Below are 21,009 nucleotides of genomic sequence, written 5' to 3'. Positions count from 1 at the left end.
AATGTAAATGTAACCAGGTCTAAGGGGGTGAATTTATCTTAAATGTGGGAGAGAAGAATTTAAGAAAATGAAAGTGAGAACTCCGCCCTGCCCCACCCCACCCCTGCTGGCCAGAAGTTGCGCATTTAGAGTTAGGAGACATGCGTTAACTTGTGCTTTGTGAAATCAAGGAGAAAGTAGTGTCTTCTAAGTGGGGAAGGAAATTAGGTTCGTAAGCATATTACTGAGTGGTCTGTTCTTATGGAGCTTTAAAGAGGAGAAGGAAACACGTGTATGTGGTGAATACTTTGATCTCACGTTGGAAGAATCAATCACTCAAATGCAAAGAAAAACAAAGATCATTGGACTTAAAATTTAACAGTCTCATTAGTCTTCTCGTTAGAATTTAGCTAATATATGCACTTCAGTGATTGCCTATCTTTTTTTAAATGAGACTGTAAAAAGTGTATTTGCAGTATTTCTTATTTCCCTCCTTGTCTCCTAATAGAAAGCATGAACAGAATTCAAGAATATCAGAATTATGTATATTTCTTATGCTCATTTACTTTTATATAGTGCCTATTCACAAAAATAAAAAACTTAATTTCTTATCACTACTAAAATAAAAGTAGTTTAATGAGAAACTTAATGTTTATGCAGAAAAGCTTCCAAAAGAAAGACTAACTCACTATGCCATGTAATACATTGTTGGTATATGTGTCATGGTTTATTAACTGTAAAGTTCCATTTAATCTTAAAAATTAAACTTCTAGTGATGCCAAATCCTTTTTTTCATGTATCTCTTCAAAAATATTTTTGCTTGCTGCATACTAAGCAAAGGTGTGGTAATAATCAACCAAATGATGTGTTTATTGATGGAATACATGTTCCATCTGTTTACAGGAGACAATTGGTATGTTTTAAACAAGCATGAGGCAGGAACGCTTCTTACATCCTTTGGTGTACCATATCCTCTCTTCTGCTTCATTTTGGGATGCAGTCTGTCAGCCTAGTATTCTGTCTTTTGAGAAGAAAACTCAATGGAGGGAGCTGTGATGTTCCCTTCTCAGCGATCAAGGCCTAGGAGTCAGGACTTCATAGATCATTGGAATTCACATGGATGTTGCATTTTTATTTATTAGTTGGAGATTTTCTGCTTTTTAGAGACACATTTTGTAGTCTTACAGATTTTTTTTCATATTATATTATCAAATGTTGAAATAGAATATGTAACAAATACATGTATACACACACACACATATATATATATGCTCAGATAGTTTCCTAACATCTTCAGATATTAAGGTAAGCTTTGTAATAGAGGGGATACAAAATTTGTAAAGCTTGTGTTTTTTGTTGTTGTTGTTGTTTTTTGTTTGTTTGTTTGTTTGTTTTTTAACTCCAGAGGGTTTTGTGATACGTGCATTTGGTCATCATTGTTTGAATTCTTCTTTTCTTTAAAGACTGTACTTTCCTGATATAATATTCTGCGTTCTCTGCTGTCACATGTATGACAATACTATTTCAAGGTATTCTTAAGACAGATCTACCTGCTTCAGAGATTCTGAGTAAAAATCTTGAACTGTTTAAAGCAACCCTTTTTTTTTTTTTTACATGAAGATGCAATAAGCCCAGATTGCTGAATTGTTACCAGATATAGAGCTGTCATATGTAGAAGTCACAAGTCTGTGTGTTTTGGATGAAATACCTGGTACAAACCAAGAAGGGAACCAGATACTTCCCTTCGTTTGTACTTTGTGCCTTTCTCTACAGAAGCCATCTCTGCAGCTCATTTCTTGCATGACTCTTCAAGGAGCTAACATATTTTAGAGTTCAGTTATCAGAAAAGTAATCTGTGCTTTGATTTCATTCCTCATCTCAATCATTTTTCTCTGTTACCTGTTAACAAAAGGCTACTGTTATATAGACGTTTTTTTCTTTAAAGTGAAATCAAAAACTTTGACCTTTACAAAAATAAAATTAGAGATTGTAGTGCTATTGTTTCCTAATTCTAACAATTAGAGAGTCTTAAAAGTAAACGTAATAGATCTGTTTAACAAAAAAATGTTTTCAGATAAGGGGGAAGGGGGGGCAGGAATTGGACCAGATGATTTTTAAAGGTTCCTTCCAACCTAAACCATTCTATAAGGATGCATAATTCTAAATATTAGAGTTGCTTCTGATCTGTTTGTGAGAAGATCTGCTTTCCATGTATGAGCCATACATCACTGGTTTTTTGAATGTATGGATTGTGGATGGAAGCTTGATGTTCAGACCCTTCTGCATGGATTGCAGAAATTTCTTAAGAAATTAAAAAATGCTTTAACTTACACTGAATGTTCCCCCTGCCTTCTCCTCTTCCCCATATAAAACCTTTTGTCACAAACTGAGAAATACCTTGCACACAGTGAGCAACCCGGAGGCTTTCTGCAGGAGGTTTCTACTGAGAACTGACAGGGCAGCTTGGCAAATGTTCAGAAACCTACATTAACTTGCTTGAGCCTGGCATGGGACCTTGTGTTCAGCAGAATTCTTCTGACCTGTCTCTCTGCATGCCGAGCTAATCAGCAAACACCTAATGAGCCTACTCTAAAGAAACAGACCCTCTCACAACCTACTTCATTTTCATATGTTCTCTGGGGGTGGAGAGACAAGACTTCATAAGGACTGATGATGCTGCAAAGACCACAATAATGATAATTAACTTGCTGAATTTAGAAGATTATGCTGTTAATTAGTTGCAAAATAAAGATAAGTAATAGAGCAGCAGATGGTAGGATAACACCCAGGAGAAGGAGGGTTATTACTCTGATGAGCTTTTGTGGCAGATATGAAATATGGATCTGAGTTTTTCATAAATTGTTTCAGGAGAATATTGTCTTGTTTCTGTGAGCTCTTGATGGAATTATCTAGTCCTACCAAATTTTGACAGATGCAGTGAGGATTTGTTTTCAAGGATATACATGAACAATAAAACTTTGCTAATAAAGACTTTAAAAGCTATTAAGTTATCTGAAAATACCACTTTTAGTTTGCAAATAATGTCAAGCCTTGGTTATCATAATTTCCCTGCATATTAATACTTACATACGTTTATTCTAATATTTGTTTCATTATACTTGGTTTTTAAAACTGAGATTCCCACGGTGTTTGGTGTGATTATCTCACTACTCACAGGAAGCACAACATCCATGTAGTATTTTACTACGGCATTGCCTTCTGAGATAGGAATCTTTTAAAATACATACATTGAATATCTCCTTGTGAGAATCTGTAAAAATATTTGATTTTCACAGTGTTTCCGTATTTGTGGTTAGTTCTAATCGTAATTATTGAAACTTTAAGTTTGAAACTGTGATATAAAACTGAAGCTAATTATTTTGAATTAGTTTCCAGAGAACCTACACTTAGATTTAACAATCTAATTTTCAAAAGGAGTTTAGTTACTTTGAAATGTACAAAACTGTAATTTTTAAATGTTATCCTCACAGTGTGGAAAGTCCTATTTCAGCTGTTTGCGCATTCATTATGCCTGATATGTGTTTTCTAATGTTAATAGCAGTGTGGTATTGCCTTCACTTCTGCCCTTTTGAATTAAATGTACAATAGATAAATTTAATAGCATTAAATTCCTTTTTTTAACTTTGCAAATATTTCTGTAATGCAGAAATGAAGAGGTAGAAAGAATGGACCTAGACAGTAAGTTCCTGCCATACGCGGGGAAAACAAAAAAGCAAAACCAAAAACCACCCAAGTGCTAATTTTATTTCCTCTCCCAAATTTTCTGAATTTGCACACTCTTTCACTAAGGAAATGGATACACAGAATGAAACTTTCTAAAATAGCTGGCCTTAAGTAAACACTATAATGTATTTCTAACAGTTTGTGGTCTTTGTTTTTGTTGTGCAGGATACTTATATCAAGGCTTGCTCACAGAGCCACAAGCAGAGTTGAACAGGCACCCTGGCTGTACTGATTCTGTGTAAATGTTTGTGCTCCAGTGCCATGAAGTTAGAGCTTAGCCTGTTGTTACTGAATTTACGTATCCAGCTGGTTAAATTGGATGAAATCTACTCTTTTTACTTCTCATGGCAGTGGAAGAGGAGAATGTCTGTATATAATAAGTTGCTATGTCGTGGCTGAGTAATTTTTGTAGATGTAACTTTTCAGAACCTGGCTTGAAATAGAGGTCATACCCTTAAAAGCCTCAGTAGAAGCTGAAATACAGACAACATACCTAATTTACCAGAACTCCCTATTGGTTTTGAATGTATGCTTTTTGTGTCCTGCTAAAAAGCAAGTTAAGATGCAAGAAATACTGCTGAAGTAATTCAGATAGTAAATGAAAATATATATTATGAAAAAAACAGGTGTTAACTTATGGAAAGGATATTAGAGAAAACATTAAACACATTATATTTCCCTTAAAAAAAATAAAAAAGTGATTTGCAAGTGATGTGTCTCTGTGGTAGTCCTCGTTGTAATTATGGAAATTATGCCATTTAATGACCAGAATTAGCCTGAATTTTAAAAGGCAAGGAATCATCAAATCAACCTTTCCATTTTTGTACTTAGATCAAAAAGCTTGGGTTTAGTAATTTTGATTAAAAAGAAAGCACTTGGGCCTTTCTGCTCTTTTTTTAAGTGAAGACGGACTGAGTTTTTTTTGTTAGTTGTGTTTCTTAGGTGAGTTAGGAAGGTACAAGGAAGGTATAAGTTAATTGCTGTGAGTTTGCTTTACTGCAGTAAAGAAAGAGTTAACAGGTATCTGTGGCCTTAGGAATTTCAGTGCACTTGTACTCATGCTAAGATTTTCAGGTATATTTTTTAAAATACATTTTTATTATCCATCTTTTAAAATTTTTAACCATCTTTTAAAATGCTGTTATCTTGTCTTAAGCCTTCAACTATTCTAAATCCCTTTAGTTAGAGTTGAGCACTGGGGGAAGTGCTGTAAATTTCTAGTGTTCTTTTCTAAATGTTCATTTCTTGTTCTTGGAAATTTACAAAGGTGATACAAAGTGAAGTGTGGAACAAAACTTAATTAACACTGAATTTTTATGTACACGTTTGTGTTCAGAATTATTTCAGTGCTGCTGCCGGGTCAATTATTACAAACCGTTCAGTGTTTAGAAACTGCAATCATTATCAGTTACACACATGATGTTCTCTTCCCTGTGTATGTTAAGGCCCAACCAACATTATTTAAGTAAGTTTTGGCAAGTCCATAGACAAACTGATGTCTTAGGCCAGTACTTTAACCACCAAAAAAAAAAACCAAAAAACACCTTACTGTCTCTATACTCTCTATACTTCTGTATGTTGGCTTTGTTGTTTGAAAATCTAAGTTGTTTGAAATCTAGAACTCTCACAATGCATGGGGAAAAGAGAGTTTACTTGTTGTGAGAGTTTGTGGGCACTTGATAATTTTGCATTGATAATTAACTTGATAATTAAGCTTTTAAATTGTGTTACATTTTGCTAGTATGTAACATCCTGTATTCTTAAGGGGGAAAAAAAGCTCTGAAAAAGTTCCACTTACTGATTTCACTTCAACGGTTATCAGCCAGAGCTAGGTTCTTCAAAGCCAACCATTTCTTTGATGGAAGTGTGTATAAAGATATATACAGATGTATATGGACGCACAGTGTCCATACAGAGCTGTAGGGATCTCTTGCAGTGTTGTTTTTGAGAAGAGCACTTGGAGCTTGAACAGCTCCTAGCTGGGGTAATGTGTGCTGTCCCATTCAATATAGAGCAATCTCTTTGGACGAGACTTAGTACAGTGATGTGTAGAAGTCACTGAAGCTTCCCTGCCAGCCAGCCAGCAGAGGAATTTTAGGATTTTAATGGTTCTCTGTGTGGTCTTCAAATGGGACGTCTACTGGTGGGTGATGAGATGCTACATTCAAACATAGTCAATTTGCCATATCGCAGACAGTTTTTTTGCAGTTCTGGCAGAGGTGGATTTGCAATCTGTTGTTTTAATTGTAAAACAGGAGCCAGGGAAACCTGTCAAGGTAAGAGAGAGCTGTCGCTATATTCCAGTGGCTTAATTGCTGAGAGCTGTTGGAATGCTGGAGTTGATAGGGTGTATCTACATAAATGGATGCAAAGTCCTCTGCTTGTTTTGAGCTGGCCAAATGCAGCCTAGCTCCAGCATTATCAAGACACTCATTAATAGTTAGTCCTTTGTCAATATTTTGTTTGTGTTTTAAAACATGATGATACAAGAGTTCATCAAAATAAAATAGTTCAATGTTGCTGTTAATTAAAATTACAAACAAATGTATTTGGCATAAGAAATGTAATAGAAAATTGTTATTTTTATTAAATTGTCAAAAATTAAAGTAAGGAATTGAAATTTGTTAGAGAGCTTCAAAGTATCATGGCTTACTGGGTACTATGCTGGTATTCCTGCTATCCTCCGGGGTTCCGATAATTTTTGTGTATGTCATTGCAAGCGTAATACAAGTTTCAACAATTATTTGTTCGTGGCTTTCAAGTCACCTCTTTGTGGGCGCGGTTCATCACAAAGGCAGCTTGCTGTTTACTTCTGCATGCAGCATACAGTCCTCTTCTTTCCGAGATGCTATTATGATGCTTGCAAGTTGTCATCTGCTAGTAGTGTGTGTCTAGATCCTGTTTGCAAAGTGAAAATAACTAATAACATACATTATAACTCCTCAAGTGATGCTATAATTGTTACACTATTTCCATGATGTGGGGGGAAAAATGTTTTTTTGTTGTTGTTGTTTTTTTCTTTCAGAGATTGAAAGCAGCCTTGACCCAGCAGCACCCTCAGGTAACGAATGGAGACACTGCCAAGGGACATCCAAGTGGGCTGGTTAGGACTCAGTCAGAGGAACCACGACCGCAATCACTACAACAACCTGCAACTTCAACAACTGAAACACCGGTATGACAACACAGCAGATGTGTACTGCCTGCCTCCTTCATTGTTACGGAAAAGTAGATCTTTTCTGTCTTTACTGTTGATTTGTAAAGTAAAGGTTGATAAGTGCTACAGACTCCTAGCTCAAAGGAGCTAGAAGTTTGAGTGAGCCATGGACTGCCCTGCTAAAATGTTGGCAGAATCTCAGTGTATAGTTATGCAGCAGACTGCTTTTTCTTGGTGTATTTTATCTGCTTATGACTATACATAATTTTGAAAGGTTGCTAAGTCTATACTGTGTGTGTTATGCTGGCACATTACATCAGTATTTCTGTAGCAACAGAATGTTTGTTCTGATATCCTTACATATTTCTAGAACGTGTCATTCAAGATGATAATTTCAAAATAGTTATTATCTGTTTAGATTTAGAACTGACTCCTGATTTCTGGAGTGCATTAACAGGAAATATTGTGGTAACTGAAAACTGTACAGCTGGTTGATACATAATTGAAGAAAACTTTTTTATTTTGCATTTATATTGCATCTGTCTAATATTTTATATCATAAATGCTCTTCTTAGTGTTTTTTTAACTGCCTCAGGGATCATGGTTGTGCTACTTTTGCTTGAAGGATCTTTTCTGCTCTGCCAGAAGAATGGTTTCAGTACGTCCTTCCAGGTGCTGAAAGGAGGGTTGTGAGGCTAGGGTTGGTAGTCTCCTCCTTTTGGGGTGATAGTTTAGAACAGGAGAATAGAGGACAAGAGCTCTGACTCAGAGTAGTGGTGGGAACCCTGCTGGAGAAAAGAGCTATTTCCAGGAGTAAATCCTGGAGGACTGCAGCTGTTCTGCTTCTAAGAAACTTGTTGGAAAAGTGTTCTAAGAAAGTAATTGTGGGTGACAGTGGAAGTAGTCACTATTCCTAAATAAAAGGCCAATAAGACAAATGTGAAGGGTGTCGGTCTCTTTTCTCAGGTGACAAGTGATAGGATGCTAGGAAACAGCCTCAAGTTGTATCAGGAGAGGTGGAGGTTGGACGTTAGGAAGAGTATAGGGATCCAGGGAGGATGACGATCCAGGGAGGATGGATAGGCATTAGAAGGGGCTGCCCAGGGAAGTGGTGAGTCGCCATCCCGGGAGGTATTTAAGAGACGTGTGGATGTGGTGCCTAGAAACATGGTTTAGTGATGGACTTGTAGTCTTAGGTTGATGTTTGGACTTGATGATCTTAAGAACCTTTTCCAACCTAAATGATCCTATGATTCTGTAATACCAATTTTACAAAACCTATATATACTTGGCCCAGAAACCGAAGGACTGAACCTTTTTATGCCTGTAGCCTTGGGTGTAAATTGCAGCTGCAGGGAAAGCACTTAGATTCTGAGATTGGTCAGTGTAATCAAATAATACATCAAAACAAATGTTCGGAGCAAAAGAGGGAAAGATATTAGCTGTTGTAAGATGATTTCCTTCATGCTATTGTTTTCCCCTAGTACCTGAAGTTTTTTAAAAAGAATATTACCATAATACTTTGAAGCAGCATTTTCAAAATGAAAAGCTTGTTATTCACTTTTTTTTTGTTACTTAATATCTAGTATTAAAAAAATAAATATGCAAGTGTTCTATTCCTAAAAATATAGTAGGAGTTCCCAGATTTTTTGTTACCTGTCTAGAATTTATGACAAATTGGTGTGCCAGATGCTATGTACGTGTTGTGGTTTTTTTTTTTTAAGTTAAAACTAAAACTTTCTTACTGTGCTGTACTGAATATACAGGTGCACAGGTACAGCTGTGAAGATACCATATAAACAATTATGTTCTGTCTGTCCTATCTGTTAAAAGAATTTTAAGATCCATTATGTTGTTACCATAATTCATTAAATCCTTGTCTAGGGTCTCTCTACACCTAAGAAGGGAGTATAATGTATAGTCTAAGGTAATGAAATACTTTGATCCTGTCACTGTATGTGGGTGGATATAAGGGAAGTTGGTGTGCAGTGGTGGGGAACACTACATTAACAAATAGGAAATTGCTCTTTGGAGATCTAGGGATCAGTAACTGTCAGCACTGAGAGCATTTGTCAGGCAGTTTCTGTGTACTGGAAATAAATAATTCTGTGGTATTTCAGTTGTGATTAAGTTTTAGTGAAGGGTATTTGGGAAGAGTAAAGAGTAGAGAATATATTTCCTGCCAAATCTAACTTTTCAAATTTATTATGGGTGAGAGGCGTCTAAGAAGTTGACTGTATGTAAACACTTTGTCATCATGTGTCATCAAAATTGATAAAGAGAGAGCACATCTAAAGTGGTATTGCTTCTGTGCTTTATTCGTATGCCCAATGTAAATGTTACATAAATTTAACTTTGTGAAGTGATTGACATTTTAGTGCAATTTTAAACCAAAAATAAAGCCACGATTAAAATGTTAAATGTTAACGTTACATGGTAAGTAAGGAGTGTAGATACAGTAAAAGTTTTTAAACCATAGTTGTGCCAGTTAATTACATAGCTTTCCACAAAAGAAATCTGTATAACATGAATATATAAGTGTAATATATATAAGAATTTAAGTGTTGTGAATGCTTTTCTCAAGATGTGCTGTGTATTTGTACTGGTGCTGCAGTTGGAATTGTGAGTAGTATTACACTGACAACTTCTTTAATACTTCTTACTGTTTTCAGGCATCACCAGCTCAGCCTACACCACAAACGCCAAATACAGGTGGTCGGCGAAGAAGAGCTGCTAATGAAGACCCTGATGAAAAAAGAAGGAAATTTCTGGAGCGAAACCGGGCTGCTGCTTCCAGATGCCGACAGAAGCGGAAAGTCTGGGTACAGTCATTGGAGAAAAAAGCTGAGGACTTGAGCTCGCTAAATGGCCAGTTACAGGTATGCTTTTTATTACAAGTAAAAATGATTAAACTTTACCATTCTTGGACAGTGATTCTGGATCAATGAATCTTAAACTTTGCACGAAATCTGAAATACAGATGGTTTTATGAGTCGCATAAGAATTGAAAATTCAGTATTAAATTGAATATACCAGCAAAATAAGAATATAAAAGAATATTCCGATTTTTAAGATGTGTAAACTTTAGGATCATGCCCATTTATCCTTTATTCAATTTTAAATAACTTTCAGACGGTGATATTAAATGAGGATGACAAGACATGTTGGAGAAAAGGCTTAATAGCCTACTTACTAGTTTTACTTTAAAAAGTGCCTTGTTCTTAAAAATTTCTATCACAGTCTGAGTTATTTAAATAACATTTGGTTTTATTTCCTTTGGTTCTTTTTAACGTCACTGTTTTTTCCTTTAAAGTGAATGTAGTGCTCGTGAAAGGTGCCAGATTGACATCACTGGAAACTGAAGGCCTCTTTTGTGCACAGAACAGGTACAGCACAGGCAGTGGCAGTGCAAATCTCACCACACTGCCCTCTGAGCGTGCATAAATCCTATAGGGAGGGATGTATAATGTAAGATGGTAGCCTAGTGTATGTTGCCAGTCATTATTTTTTTTTTACCTCTTCTGAGGTTATCAGTCATTGGAAAGCTGTCATGTGGACATATTTTTCTCTGTTTCAAACAATCCATGACCCTTTTGTTTAAATTAAGAAAGTATGTTTTAACATTTAGTAGTAATGTTTTCCAGCAGCACACAAGAATTTTGAAACTATTGTTTCAAAATAAAAAATCTAAAAGCTTTATTTTGAGAATTAAAGAAAGGTAAACTGATGTCATTTCCTAAATGAAGCATTCATTTAGAAAATGTAGTGGAAAGTGTTTTTGATATTTTAAAGTTTACCTTGCTATTTCATCAGAGTTGTTTGGTGAGTCAAATTCATAGATCTTCTGTATTAATATCTTTCTTTCATGCTGTTTGATGAAGACGTCCCAGGTCAGCCAACAGGGAGAGTGAGGCATGCAAGATTACTTTTCATTGTGTAACCACAGTTACTACATATCAATCATCTTTAGCTTTCTGAATAGACTAGAATAATCCAGTGGGAAGGGACCTACAAAGACCAAGTCCAACTGCCTGACCACTTCAGGGCTAACCAAAACTTAAAGCGTGTTATCAAGGGCATTATCCAAATGCCTCTTGAACATTGACAGGCCTGGTGCACCAACCACCTCATTAGGAAGCCTGTTCCAGTATTTGCCCAGCCTTAGAGTAAAGAATTTTTTTTCATAATATCTAGTCTATCTTTAAAACTACTCAGCATCCCAATCTGTAAAACGCAAGAAATTTGTACCGAAGTACACAAGGTGAAATCATTTCCTGTGTTCTAAGAATCATGACCTTTGACATGACATCATAGCATTACTTAAATTACTTGCAAATACGTAGTCTTCTCATACCTGTCCACAGTCTGTGGACTTTTCCTTTAATGTAGTCACAGCCCTCACTGTAAATCAATTAATTACAAAATGATACGTAGCACTATAACTTAAATCTGAGAAACAGGTGAAGGTAGGCTTACAGGAAGAAAAGCAAAGAACAAAAAAGATTGTCTATATTTCAGTTTTCTTAGTGAAAGTAGTTTCTGGTAAGATAGGAACTGTCTTTAACTTATGAAAATCTATTTTTTTTAACTGAAAATGATTTAAGAACTATATTGTAATGGATAACAAATTGTCACACACCTTATTTACTATAGCTGTTACTGTAATACTAATATTCATATTGTTTAGTTACAAAATAGCATAGTAGTCTTTTGCTTCTAATTAGCAGGAAAAGAATCCTGCTTTTTAATACTCTGTGTGTGTTCAAACACCCACTTACTCGATGAAATGTAGAATTAGAGTTGTTTGTAGATATTTTAATATAATGCAGTCATCTAGATGTATGCAAATTTACTACCTGATAATGACAAGGAAGAAAGCTAATGTCTTTTATTTAAGAAATGCAGTAGCAGCACAGGCAAAAAAAAAAAAAAAAAGCTTTGTCCCATAAAGAAGGCCATAGATTTTCTGCTCTGTAACAGTTGCGGTTTTTCTAAATTACTGTTGCTGTTTGTAGCAGGTACTGTTTTTGTGGTTTGGTTGTTTTTGTGTTTTGTTTTTTTTTGTTAAGCTGACAGTGAGGGTCAGCCCTCCTGGCCACATCCCCTCCCAACTTCTTGTGCACCCCCAGCCTTCTCACTGATGGGGCAGCAAAAGAAGCAGAAAAGTCCTTGACTTGTACATCAAAAGTCCAAAACACCATCATACAAGCATCATACAAGCCACCGTGAAGATTAATTGTATTCCAACCAAAGCCATGACAATCTTGCTGGAAATAAGAAATAACATTTTTTTGAAATAAAATCAGGAATGAGACTAGAATCTGAAGTCAGAAAGGAAATCAAGTTTTACACTTCGTTTCACAGCAGACACTAAAACATGATTTCATCATAGAACTCTGACGGTGATCTTAAATGACTCCTGAACCATCAGTATAACTGGCTGTCCATGTAACGTACTGTTGTATATAACAGTGTGCATTGCTTAAACCTATAGTTGCATCTAAATTTTGATTGTGGTTTTTAATTATTTGTTTACGTATCTGGAATCCAAAAGATTTCCAGATTTCCAAGCATTAATTAATAGTTAACTAAAAAAAAAAAGAATTTTCTTACAGTCTGCCAAAAGCAAGGCTGTTAACTGTGAAGAACAGAATGACTTGTAAAGAATATTGAATGTCAGATAAATAATTAAATTGTGTTTTATGTGAAAACATTAATCAATCCTCTGTTTCCATAATAATTCTTCACTTGACAGGCTAACACAACTGATCAGCATAGTGGGCAGTAATGACCCATGCTTGCTTACTTATGTTATATTTAATAGTAAATTTAATAAGTTTGGAGTTTTGCCTTAGTATGGTTTTATGGACTGAGTGTTAGGGTTTAGCAGTTCATATTTTGTTTAATATCTAAACGACCTGCTCAGCTGAATTTGCTGAGATGTTGTATTTCCGAAAGTAGGTTAATACAAAAATGACTAGAAATTGCATTGCAGTGCTTCACACGACACTTCTCTTTTCAACACAGTAGTTTTCTTTTAATGTCTGTGTCAAAGGTTCTACGGTAAACATCAAGATTTTTAAGACTGGAAGCTCTCTAATAGTACTTTTGAAGAGCCTTACGTGGTTTATGTATATTCTTCTGTTCCACAGTTTTCAGTTTTCTGTAGATGAACTTCTGTATGAGAAAAGTGCAGCTCCTTTAATTTTTTTGAATGTAACTTTTCTCTTTTTCTTAAAGGATAATTTCAATCAATTACATCCTGTCAATAGCATATGTAGGTTAGATTGGCCTTTATTGGTCTTTACTATGTAAGTTACTTCATGCTTCCAGCTTTTTCAAGTTTGTTTACTGTTTGCTTTTTGTGGACTGTTTTCTACTCCTATGTTGATTTGTTTATTGATCTTAAATTTTATATACCCTGTTGTTTTGCCTTTGTGCAAGATACGGTGTTCTATGTAACACTTATTCTTAAGGAACTGTTGGCCATGTGTCCCCAGTGGCCACCCAATTGCAGTGTCAGATACTGAAGTTTGTAACATGGTCTCTATTTGGTCACTGTTGCTTTAGTAACTTTAGAGGGCAAAGTATTAGTTATTGTTACTTCAGTGTTGTAGAAGAATGTCCTGTCTTCCTTAGGAGGTCTTTTCAGGTTTTAGAAGACCTCTGTTATCAGCAGTCAGTGGTGGCTTGTACCTACGGTGCAGAAGCGGCTTTAGGAAAGCTAGGTTAAGAAATGCACTTAAGTATAGGTCATTTCCCACACGTGTATCTTGCTGAAGTTATCCAAAAAGAAACAGGAAGGCTGGCGTTTAACTCAGGTGCAGGTGATCTACTGTCCCCATATCTGCCTGTGTCTGGTAACAGTCTTGGTAAATATACCTCAAAATGTTGCCCAATGCCTTGCTTAGTGTAAGGGTTAATCTGGTTCCAAGTGCATTTTGAATCCAGGAAAAAAAAGGTAGATACAAAGAACATATTGTACACAGCGTGGGATACCTTAGTTAGATTGCAGAGGGGAAAATATTTTATGAAAAATGTAGTACAGGTAAAAATAGATAAGCTTTCCTCCAGAAGCCTGCCTTCTAATGTTAAGATGCTGTTGAAATGTGTGAACATAAAAACTCCTTTAGTATGTGGGGTATATTTCATGCTTGTTTAAAGAAACATTAATGACTACTCTTGACTTGATTTCTGAAAAATGAAGGGGACTATTTGTCCGGCACAAAAACTCTACATCTTTCTTCGTGCCAACTGTTGAATTGTTTATTCCATATGCCGCTTCTTGTTAGCGTGCTTTCTGTAAAGAAGATCACGTTAATGTATTTTGAATGAGTTGGAGAGACTTAATATTGTCACTTTCGTGATGAGAAAACTACAAAGTATATGGCAGTTGGTTCTGTCAACCTTCTTTTATGACCTGTGAAAAGTGGCCCGTGCTGGTGACATGTAAATGGCGACCAGTGACTTGCCTTTGTGACCCTTTGTGACATTGCACATACCTTGTGTGTTTGCTTCTACTTTCAGGAATCATTTGTGAATTGAATATGGCACTATTGGCACACGGTGTTCATGTTGCTAACAGTCCTAGCTATGCATTTAATGAGTGTACCTCAACACTTTAACTTCATATAGCAATGCTGTTCCATTTTTTTTTTTCAAACTTGCTTTAATGTAAGATAATATACTTGCTTTTTATGTTCTTGTTAGCAAAATTCTTAGTATTTGTAATACAACTGAGATTAATCTATAAGCTGCCTTTTCAACCATTTTTCATAATTACTAGATTTATTTGCAGTGGTAAACAGCTACTTCATTTTTATATATCCTGTTGTGTATAAAATTCTCCCTTAAATGGGAGAGATGGAGGTAGAAACTTTCTGAATTTTTTTTCCTGATTTGGTCATTTATTTTGCCAATGTTTCTATAAACTAACAGAAGTATATTTCATATTCTTGGACTTTGCTGCTCCTGTACGTTATTAAGAAGTGTCTCAAAACTACATCAGCATTTTTTTCGATGTCAGTTCTGTGCAGCTGCCTGCTTGGCACCCAGACTTGTGGCTCCTCAGTAAATAACGTGGTGAACTAAGATGAAACTGAGAGCTGGAGGTACAAATAGAGTGCTTCCTTAACAGCCCAAGATTTCAGGACATGTAATTACAGCTGCTAGAGATTTTGGGGGTGGGTTTTTTTCTTTTTTCTTTTTTTTTCATTGTGACCTTTTTTGTTTGTAATCACAGTTCTCTTTTATTAGAAACATCAGGGAAGTCAGATTTTTGGCTCTCTTTCAGCTCTTGTTTTTGTTTTAAATATAAAGTTTCGACAAGGGATATTTGGCACAATAAAAAGACTGAACAGAAAATTAGCCCGTAATAGTTTTTAAGAGGACTTCGCAAGAATAAAGGCTTGACATTTTTGTCCTCTAAATGGAGGGAGAGGACAATAAGAGAAGCTTTGTCTTGAAAATCTGATAGTTCAGTTATAGTATTTATAAATCATATTACTTAATGTAATTAAACCAAATAAATTCTGTTCTTAAAAATATTTTCATTATTTTAGAATCGTTTTAGTTATCCTTTTTTTCTGCATAATTTTATTTGCAATCCAGTTATTGTATCTATTTTTTTAACTTGCTCCCGAATGCATAAGCATATGTATTTACCAGCTATGTGTGGTATGTATTACACTCATGTAATACAAGGTTTCTTACAGTTTAAGTAACTAAGTATTTCATACCAATGGAAAAGACATGGATTTAAAAGAAATTAACTCGTGAAAAGCATATATCATGGCAAGATACGGGGATCAAAAAGCATTACAGATAAGCTGATTCTGTAGATATCTAAAGCTTTTCTACTGTTCTAAATGAAAATGAATCTATCACAATGCCATACTGTTCTCAGTTTGGATTGTCAATGCGGCTATGTACTGTTTCCCATCCGTAGATATCAAACAGCTTTACAGGGGAGGTAAGTATCATCCTCCATTTTACAAATGGGAAAACTGAAGTGCCAAGAAGAAAAATGACCTTGCTCAAGGTCACCCGGTAGTGGAAAGGCACAGCCTGTGAATGAGCCCTGTCACTAGATTCTGCAAGTGCTGTCTCCTAGATTACACTCCATTTTAGTGGTATTAACTGACACTTCAGGGTTTTGTCATCATTATTAATTTTTCCTTCGTACAACTCTTGGTTTATGCATGGTTGCCAAAGAGAAATTTAAAAATCAAGACATATTCCAAATCCTTCTCCACTACTTGAGTTTTTTTTCCAAAGTCCAAGTACAAATATAGTTCCCAAAAAACAATTCTGCATTGGCTGACTTTTTTTTAAAAAAGCTTTTTTATCATTGGCTGTGGCAACTGTTAAAATGTGGCTAGCTAAATCTAAGTTTACTCTGATTAGAATTCATAAAACCCTATAGAAGAGTCTTACAGTAGCTGGATGATGTGAATGAGACTATTTGTAGACTCTGCATCTGCAAATGTTGTATTTTCCACAAAAGCATTTCCTAATTTAAAAAAAATCATAAAGTTAGTCAAGTTTCAGATAAGATTTAATATTCTAAGATAAAAGAAACATATACATTTTTGCTATATATAGACCAAATGGAAACTTCTTGAATTTTATTTACCCCTAAATGAACAACTGAAAATCTTATAAAACTTAATACTTACCTTCAAAATGTTTGAGCCTGGTAAAGTACATAACTTTCTTCTCCTCTAGAATGAAGTCACCCTGCTGAGAAATGAAGTGGCACAGCTGAAACAGCTTCTTCTGGCTCATAAAGATTGCCCTGTAACCGCCATGCAGAAGAAATCTGGCTATCATAGTGAGTAATGTTCCATTACCTATAGCCTTAGGCTGCATCAATGAAATACTGCCAAAGTGAACCGAATGAGCATTAAAAATGAGAAGTGCAGTTCTAATATTACATTAAAGATTAAAAAAAAAAAAATCTCGAAGGTTACTGCAAGGCAGGAATGAATATGGGATATTTAGAAATATATTTTTAAATCATTTCAGTTGATGTGCTATATATCATTGAAGATTTTATGTTGGCTTAATAAATGCATATGGTAATTAGCATTTACTGACTATAGGTTACCACACCTGTTTTGGGAAATATGATTAAAGTATTAAGAGCACATGATAAAGCTTTTTTTTTTTTTTTTTTTAATACTTAGCCTAGTACAGTGTAAGGTCCTTGTGGGTTTTTTCTTTATCGTAATGAGATTTCAGTAGAGGTAATATAACAGCTGTCCTCATTTACCATAACATCCAGGATCAGTCAAGCTATTAAAATAATCAGATGCAGGTTCATGGCTCCTACTGTACAATGTCTTCTAGGTTGTTTTTATTTCCACATTAAGCATCTACTTTTCTATATACAGGGTATTTTAAAAAGCAGCTGCAACACTGAAGGGAATACCGAGAATTTCGGTAGCACTTCTTTTCTCATACATATTTTTACTGAAATTTGGTCATTTGATTTTTATCCTTCCAGCATTTTAAAGGTTAATTATGCTTTCCTGACTTGTAACTTCATTTTTGGATATGATACACAGTGCCAGAACCAGCTGCTGCTGCTGTAGAATAAATGGCCAATTTTGTCCATTGTACACAAATTTGTTACAAATAACTGAGCCGGGAATGCATTAGGCAACATTCATAATATATAACCCACAGCTTTCGTTTTTATGATTTAGTGATATTTCAGGATATTTGTAAATGTGAAGATTGTTTCTGCCATATGTAGCCACTTCATTTTAATTTGCTAGTGTCAGTAATTCAGGAGAATAAAGGAACATTTTGTATTGCATGCAAACAGATCCTCAGGTGCTTGCGATAAAACTTAATGGCCACCATCTTTACTTGTAGTCATTGTAAGCAGTTTCATCAGAATGGGCAATATTTTTTAATTTAAAAGATTCAGGAGATTTAGCTACTCTCTATTGCCATATATATTTAGAATACTGATTTTGTCAGTTTTGAGCTTATAAATCTTGGTCCTTTGATCTCCAGTCATTTTGACAAGACAGAAAATAGCATCTTGGAGTAAATTGGAACAGTATAGAAATATGTTTGGGATTTATATTAACAATGATTGCTGCAGGGATGAGGCCATTATGGCTCCCATCTGACAGAACAACATAATTTCATACAGAAGCTACTAGGGAATAACATTATACATGCAAGGGTTTCTTTTTTTTTTAATAAAAAAATGCAGGTTTCTTGAACATTGATGCTTGGAGGATACGTGTTCCTGAATTTGCATAAAAAATATTTAAACATAAGTCTGGCAAGCTAATTATATGCTAAGGATTTCTTTGTTGAAGTACTAATGGCAGACAGTTTAGTAATAGTGTTGATTTTCTGCCCTCAGAAAAGGATTATGACATTCCTAATTTACTAAGGAAAGCAAAATGAATAAGTACTAAAATGCATATCACTGGGAGAAGCCTGTATTTTAGAAAACAGTAATAGTAAGCAACAAAATTGGAGGCATAGCTCACCTAGTTTTTTAAAGCCTTTTGAAAGTCAAAGTTCAGCACAAATGATAGTTGCAATGACATCCCTCTGGAAGAATCTTGTCGCATCGTCTTCATGTGAATGCTGGTAGGAAAACACGTTGGCTAACTGATTTACCCACAGTACAATTTATGAGAGGAAAGAATAGTTTCAGCTAATAACGTTCATGAAAATACTGTTGAAAGAAAGTATTTTTAAATAAAGATACTATGTTCATCATGTCATGTAAGTCCAATTGCTTCGGAAAAGTACCAAGTGGTTTAACAGTCTCTGTGGAAGAAACTGAAGACACCAGATTACAGAGCTCCTGCAGTGCTGAATATTGTGCACTGCTGAGACTCTGCTGGTTTATACCATGCAGACTGTCTTTTAGCAGCTAAGTCCACAATTTAATAGGGTTTTACTTATGATGCAGTTAAATAGGCAGAAAAAATCTATTGCTTTACAGGGTATTTTTGGCACCTACTTACATAACTTTCAAGATCTTTTGGATTTTCCAAGCATGTTTTTGCCTCAGGGCAAGTAAAAAGCACAACAATGAAGATATCCTTTCTTTGAAAATCATTTCTGGAGTCTTATTTTCATTATTGCAAAAGCCTGCTTCAGAGAAGTGCATCATCAAGACAGGAAAAAAAAATAGAGAAATGGTTATTGTGCTTCAAAGCAGTGTGGATGAAATTCTGTAGCAGTTTTTGAGTTTTCGGATGGTTTATTTTTTTTATTTCCCAAAGAAGAATGTTACTGGTTCCGAATTTATCTTTTAACACTTTCTTTTTCTTTTTTTTTTTGGGTGGGGGGGGAATGTCATGTAATATGTAGGAGGAATCTAAATGCTGATGATTTATTTTTCATTTGAGATCTTCAATACCAGATTATTTCTAAAATTCATCTGCCATACTCATTTTTTTCTCATTTTTTTCTGGACTTAGAGCAGGAAGAAGGTAAAAACTTGTGAGAAGAAAATGTGTTGTGAAAATTCCAGTTGCAAAAAAAAAAATGGTTTAGGTATTTTTCAAAAGGACATCATAATCTGCAAGAACAGGTGTACAAAAGTTAATATAAAGGAAGATAAATAGAGACTGTAGTGCAGGTGGTATTATATAAATGCTTTTGTGTTCTTTCCCTAGTTAGTTTTAAAGAAACAGTAGAAGTTAACTAACCAGTTTCCGACCTCAGGCAACCCAAGCCACTGTGTTCCTACAGCCTGTTCTGGATAGGCAAAAGTCTTTCAGTAACTGCAAGGAGTATTCACAAAAGCCAACTCAGGCCTAGAAATGTTAGTTTCCCAGTGAGTCCCTCTGTAGTCCCTCTATAGTTGACAATTACCATGAGGCTTCCTTTCTAGAAATATGAAGAGACCGAAAGGAGTTACGGATCACGTTATGTCGGTGCTTGGTGTTCTGTATTCAAATGGAGTTTTGTATTCAGTTTTTGGCTGCTGTTCCTGTAAACTTAGGACTATGGAGAAAATCACACTAGCTATTCTTTAGGGTAGTACCTTGTTTCTAAAATTACTTTGCATTTATTGCAAGTATTTATGCTTTCAGTCAAAGCCATTATTATAAACTAGCGTTAAGTCTGTATCTCATATAGTCATCTGCCTGCTGTAAGCTCACCACCACAACCCCAGCATCTGGAAATACTTGAATAACGTGCTTGTATCTCGTCAGCACAGTATGTTCATCTGCTCAACGATACCAAAACTGTTGTTGTACGTTGGTGATCATAAGTATTCTCATAACTGTTTCTTCTGTTGTCTATATAGTCTTCTGGAGCCCAGCCCAATCAGAAAATCAAGCTCTTCATGTTTTTCGCCATTGTGATGTCTTTACAAAAATTTCTTTTGTGGTAACAGCGTATATGTTGAAGGATATAAAATAATGGAAAATCTTCCTTCTCTGGCTGAAAGGTGATCTACGTCCTCTCTGGCTTGCAGCATTTAAACCTCATCTTTTTACTGAGGATAAGGACAATATGGCCAACAAGAATTGGCAAAAAAAAAAAAAAAAAAAAAAAGGGCATAGTAGAAAGGTGGTGATTCATAGGAGAACAGCTCTGAAGAGGAGGAAAAGGTGTGATAGTGGAGAGACTGTGTTTGATATACAGTGTCCCACTCATTGCTGTTTCCTTCTGTCTGAGGGGAATAATATGCTGCTCTCATAGTGATCCAGTATTTTTCCAGAAGTGGCACTAGAGTTTTTCTACTTTTAAGGAAGTTTACTTGTGTTCCTTTTTATTTATTTTCACATCAGATTCTGCAGGTCTCAGTAGAAGTGTAGCAAAAATGAAATCCCATTGAATAATGTGAGCTGCATTGGCACTCGTTTATATTCCTTCTGTTCTTGAATGGACAAATCCTACTAAGGATTACAAATGTATTTCAGAAGTACTTTAGTTTTCTTCTTGCTGTATTCAGTTGCTACCTTAAGATTTGGTAATAGTCAGCAGACCTAGCTCAATATCATCTATCTAGTGCATGTGAAGTTTGAAAGATCTCTTTTTTTGGAAAAAACAACAACAACTGTAAAATAGCCTTGTGGATAAGAATAGTATGATGCTTTCAAATGATTACGTACTTGCCCTTGTAGTAGGGCTAT

At 35.3% G+C, this 21,009-nt stretch overlaps 1 protein-coding gene across 4 annotated transcripts in view; it reads left to right on the top strand.

Moving 5' to 3' along the window:
- ATF2 (activating transcription factor 2) overlaps nt 1-21,009 on the top strand; it is a 47,372-nt gene that overhangs the window by 22,054 nt on the left and 4,309 nt on the right. For all 4 annotated transcript variants that reach the window (XM_035331029.1, XM_035331028.1, XM_035331025.1 and 1 more), the window contains 3 exons: nt 6,749-6,898; nt 9,553-9,759; nt 16,607-16,712. In XM_035331029.1, the coding sequence (XP_035186920.1) occupies nt 6,749-6,898; nt 9,553-9,759; nt 16,607-16,712 (463 nt within the window). The remainder of the gene's footprint in view (nt 1-6,748; nt 6,899-9,552; nt 9,760-16,606; nt 16,713-21,009) is intronic.

The sequence above is a fragment of the Oxyura jamaicensis genome, chromosome 7, assembly GCF_011077185.1.
Source record: "Oxyura jamaicensis isolate SHBP4307 breed ruddy duck chromosome 7, BPBGC_Ojam_1.0, whole genome shotgun sequence".
Classification (NCBI taxonomy): Eukaryota; Metazoa; Chordata; class Aves; order Anseriformes; family Anatidae; genus Oxyura; species Oxyura jamaicensis.
This window is presented reverse-complemented; position numbering and strand designations above follow the sequence as displayed.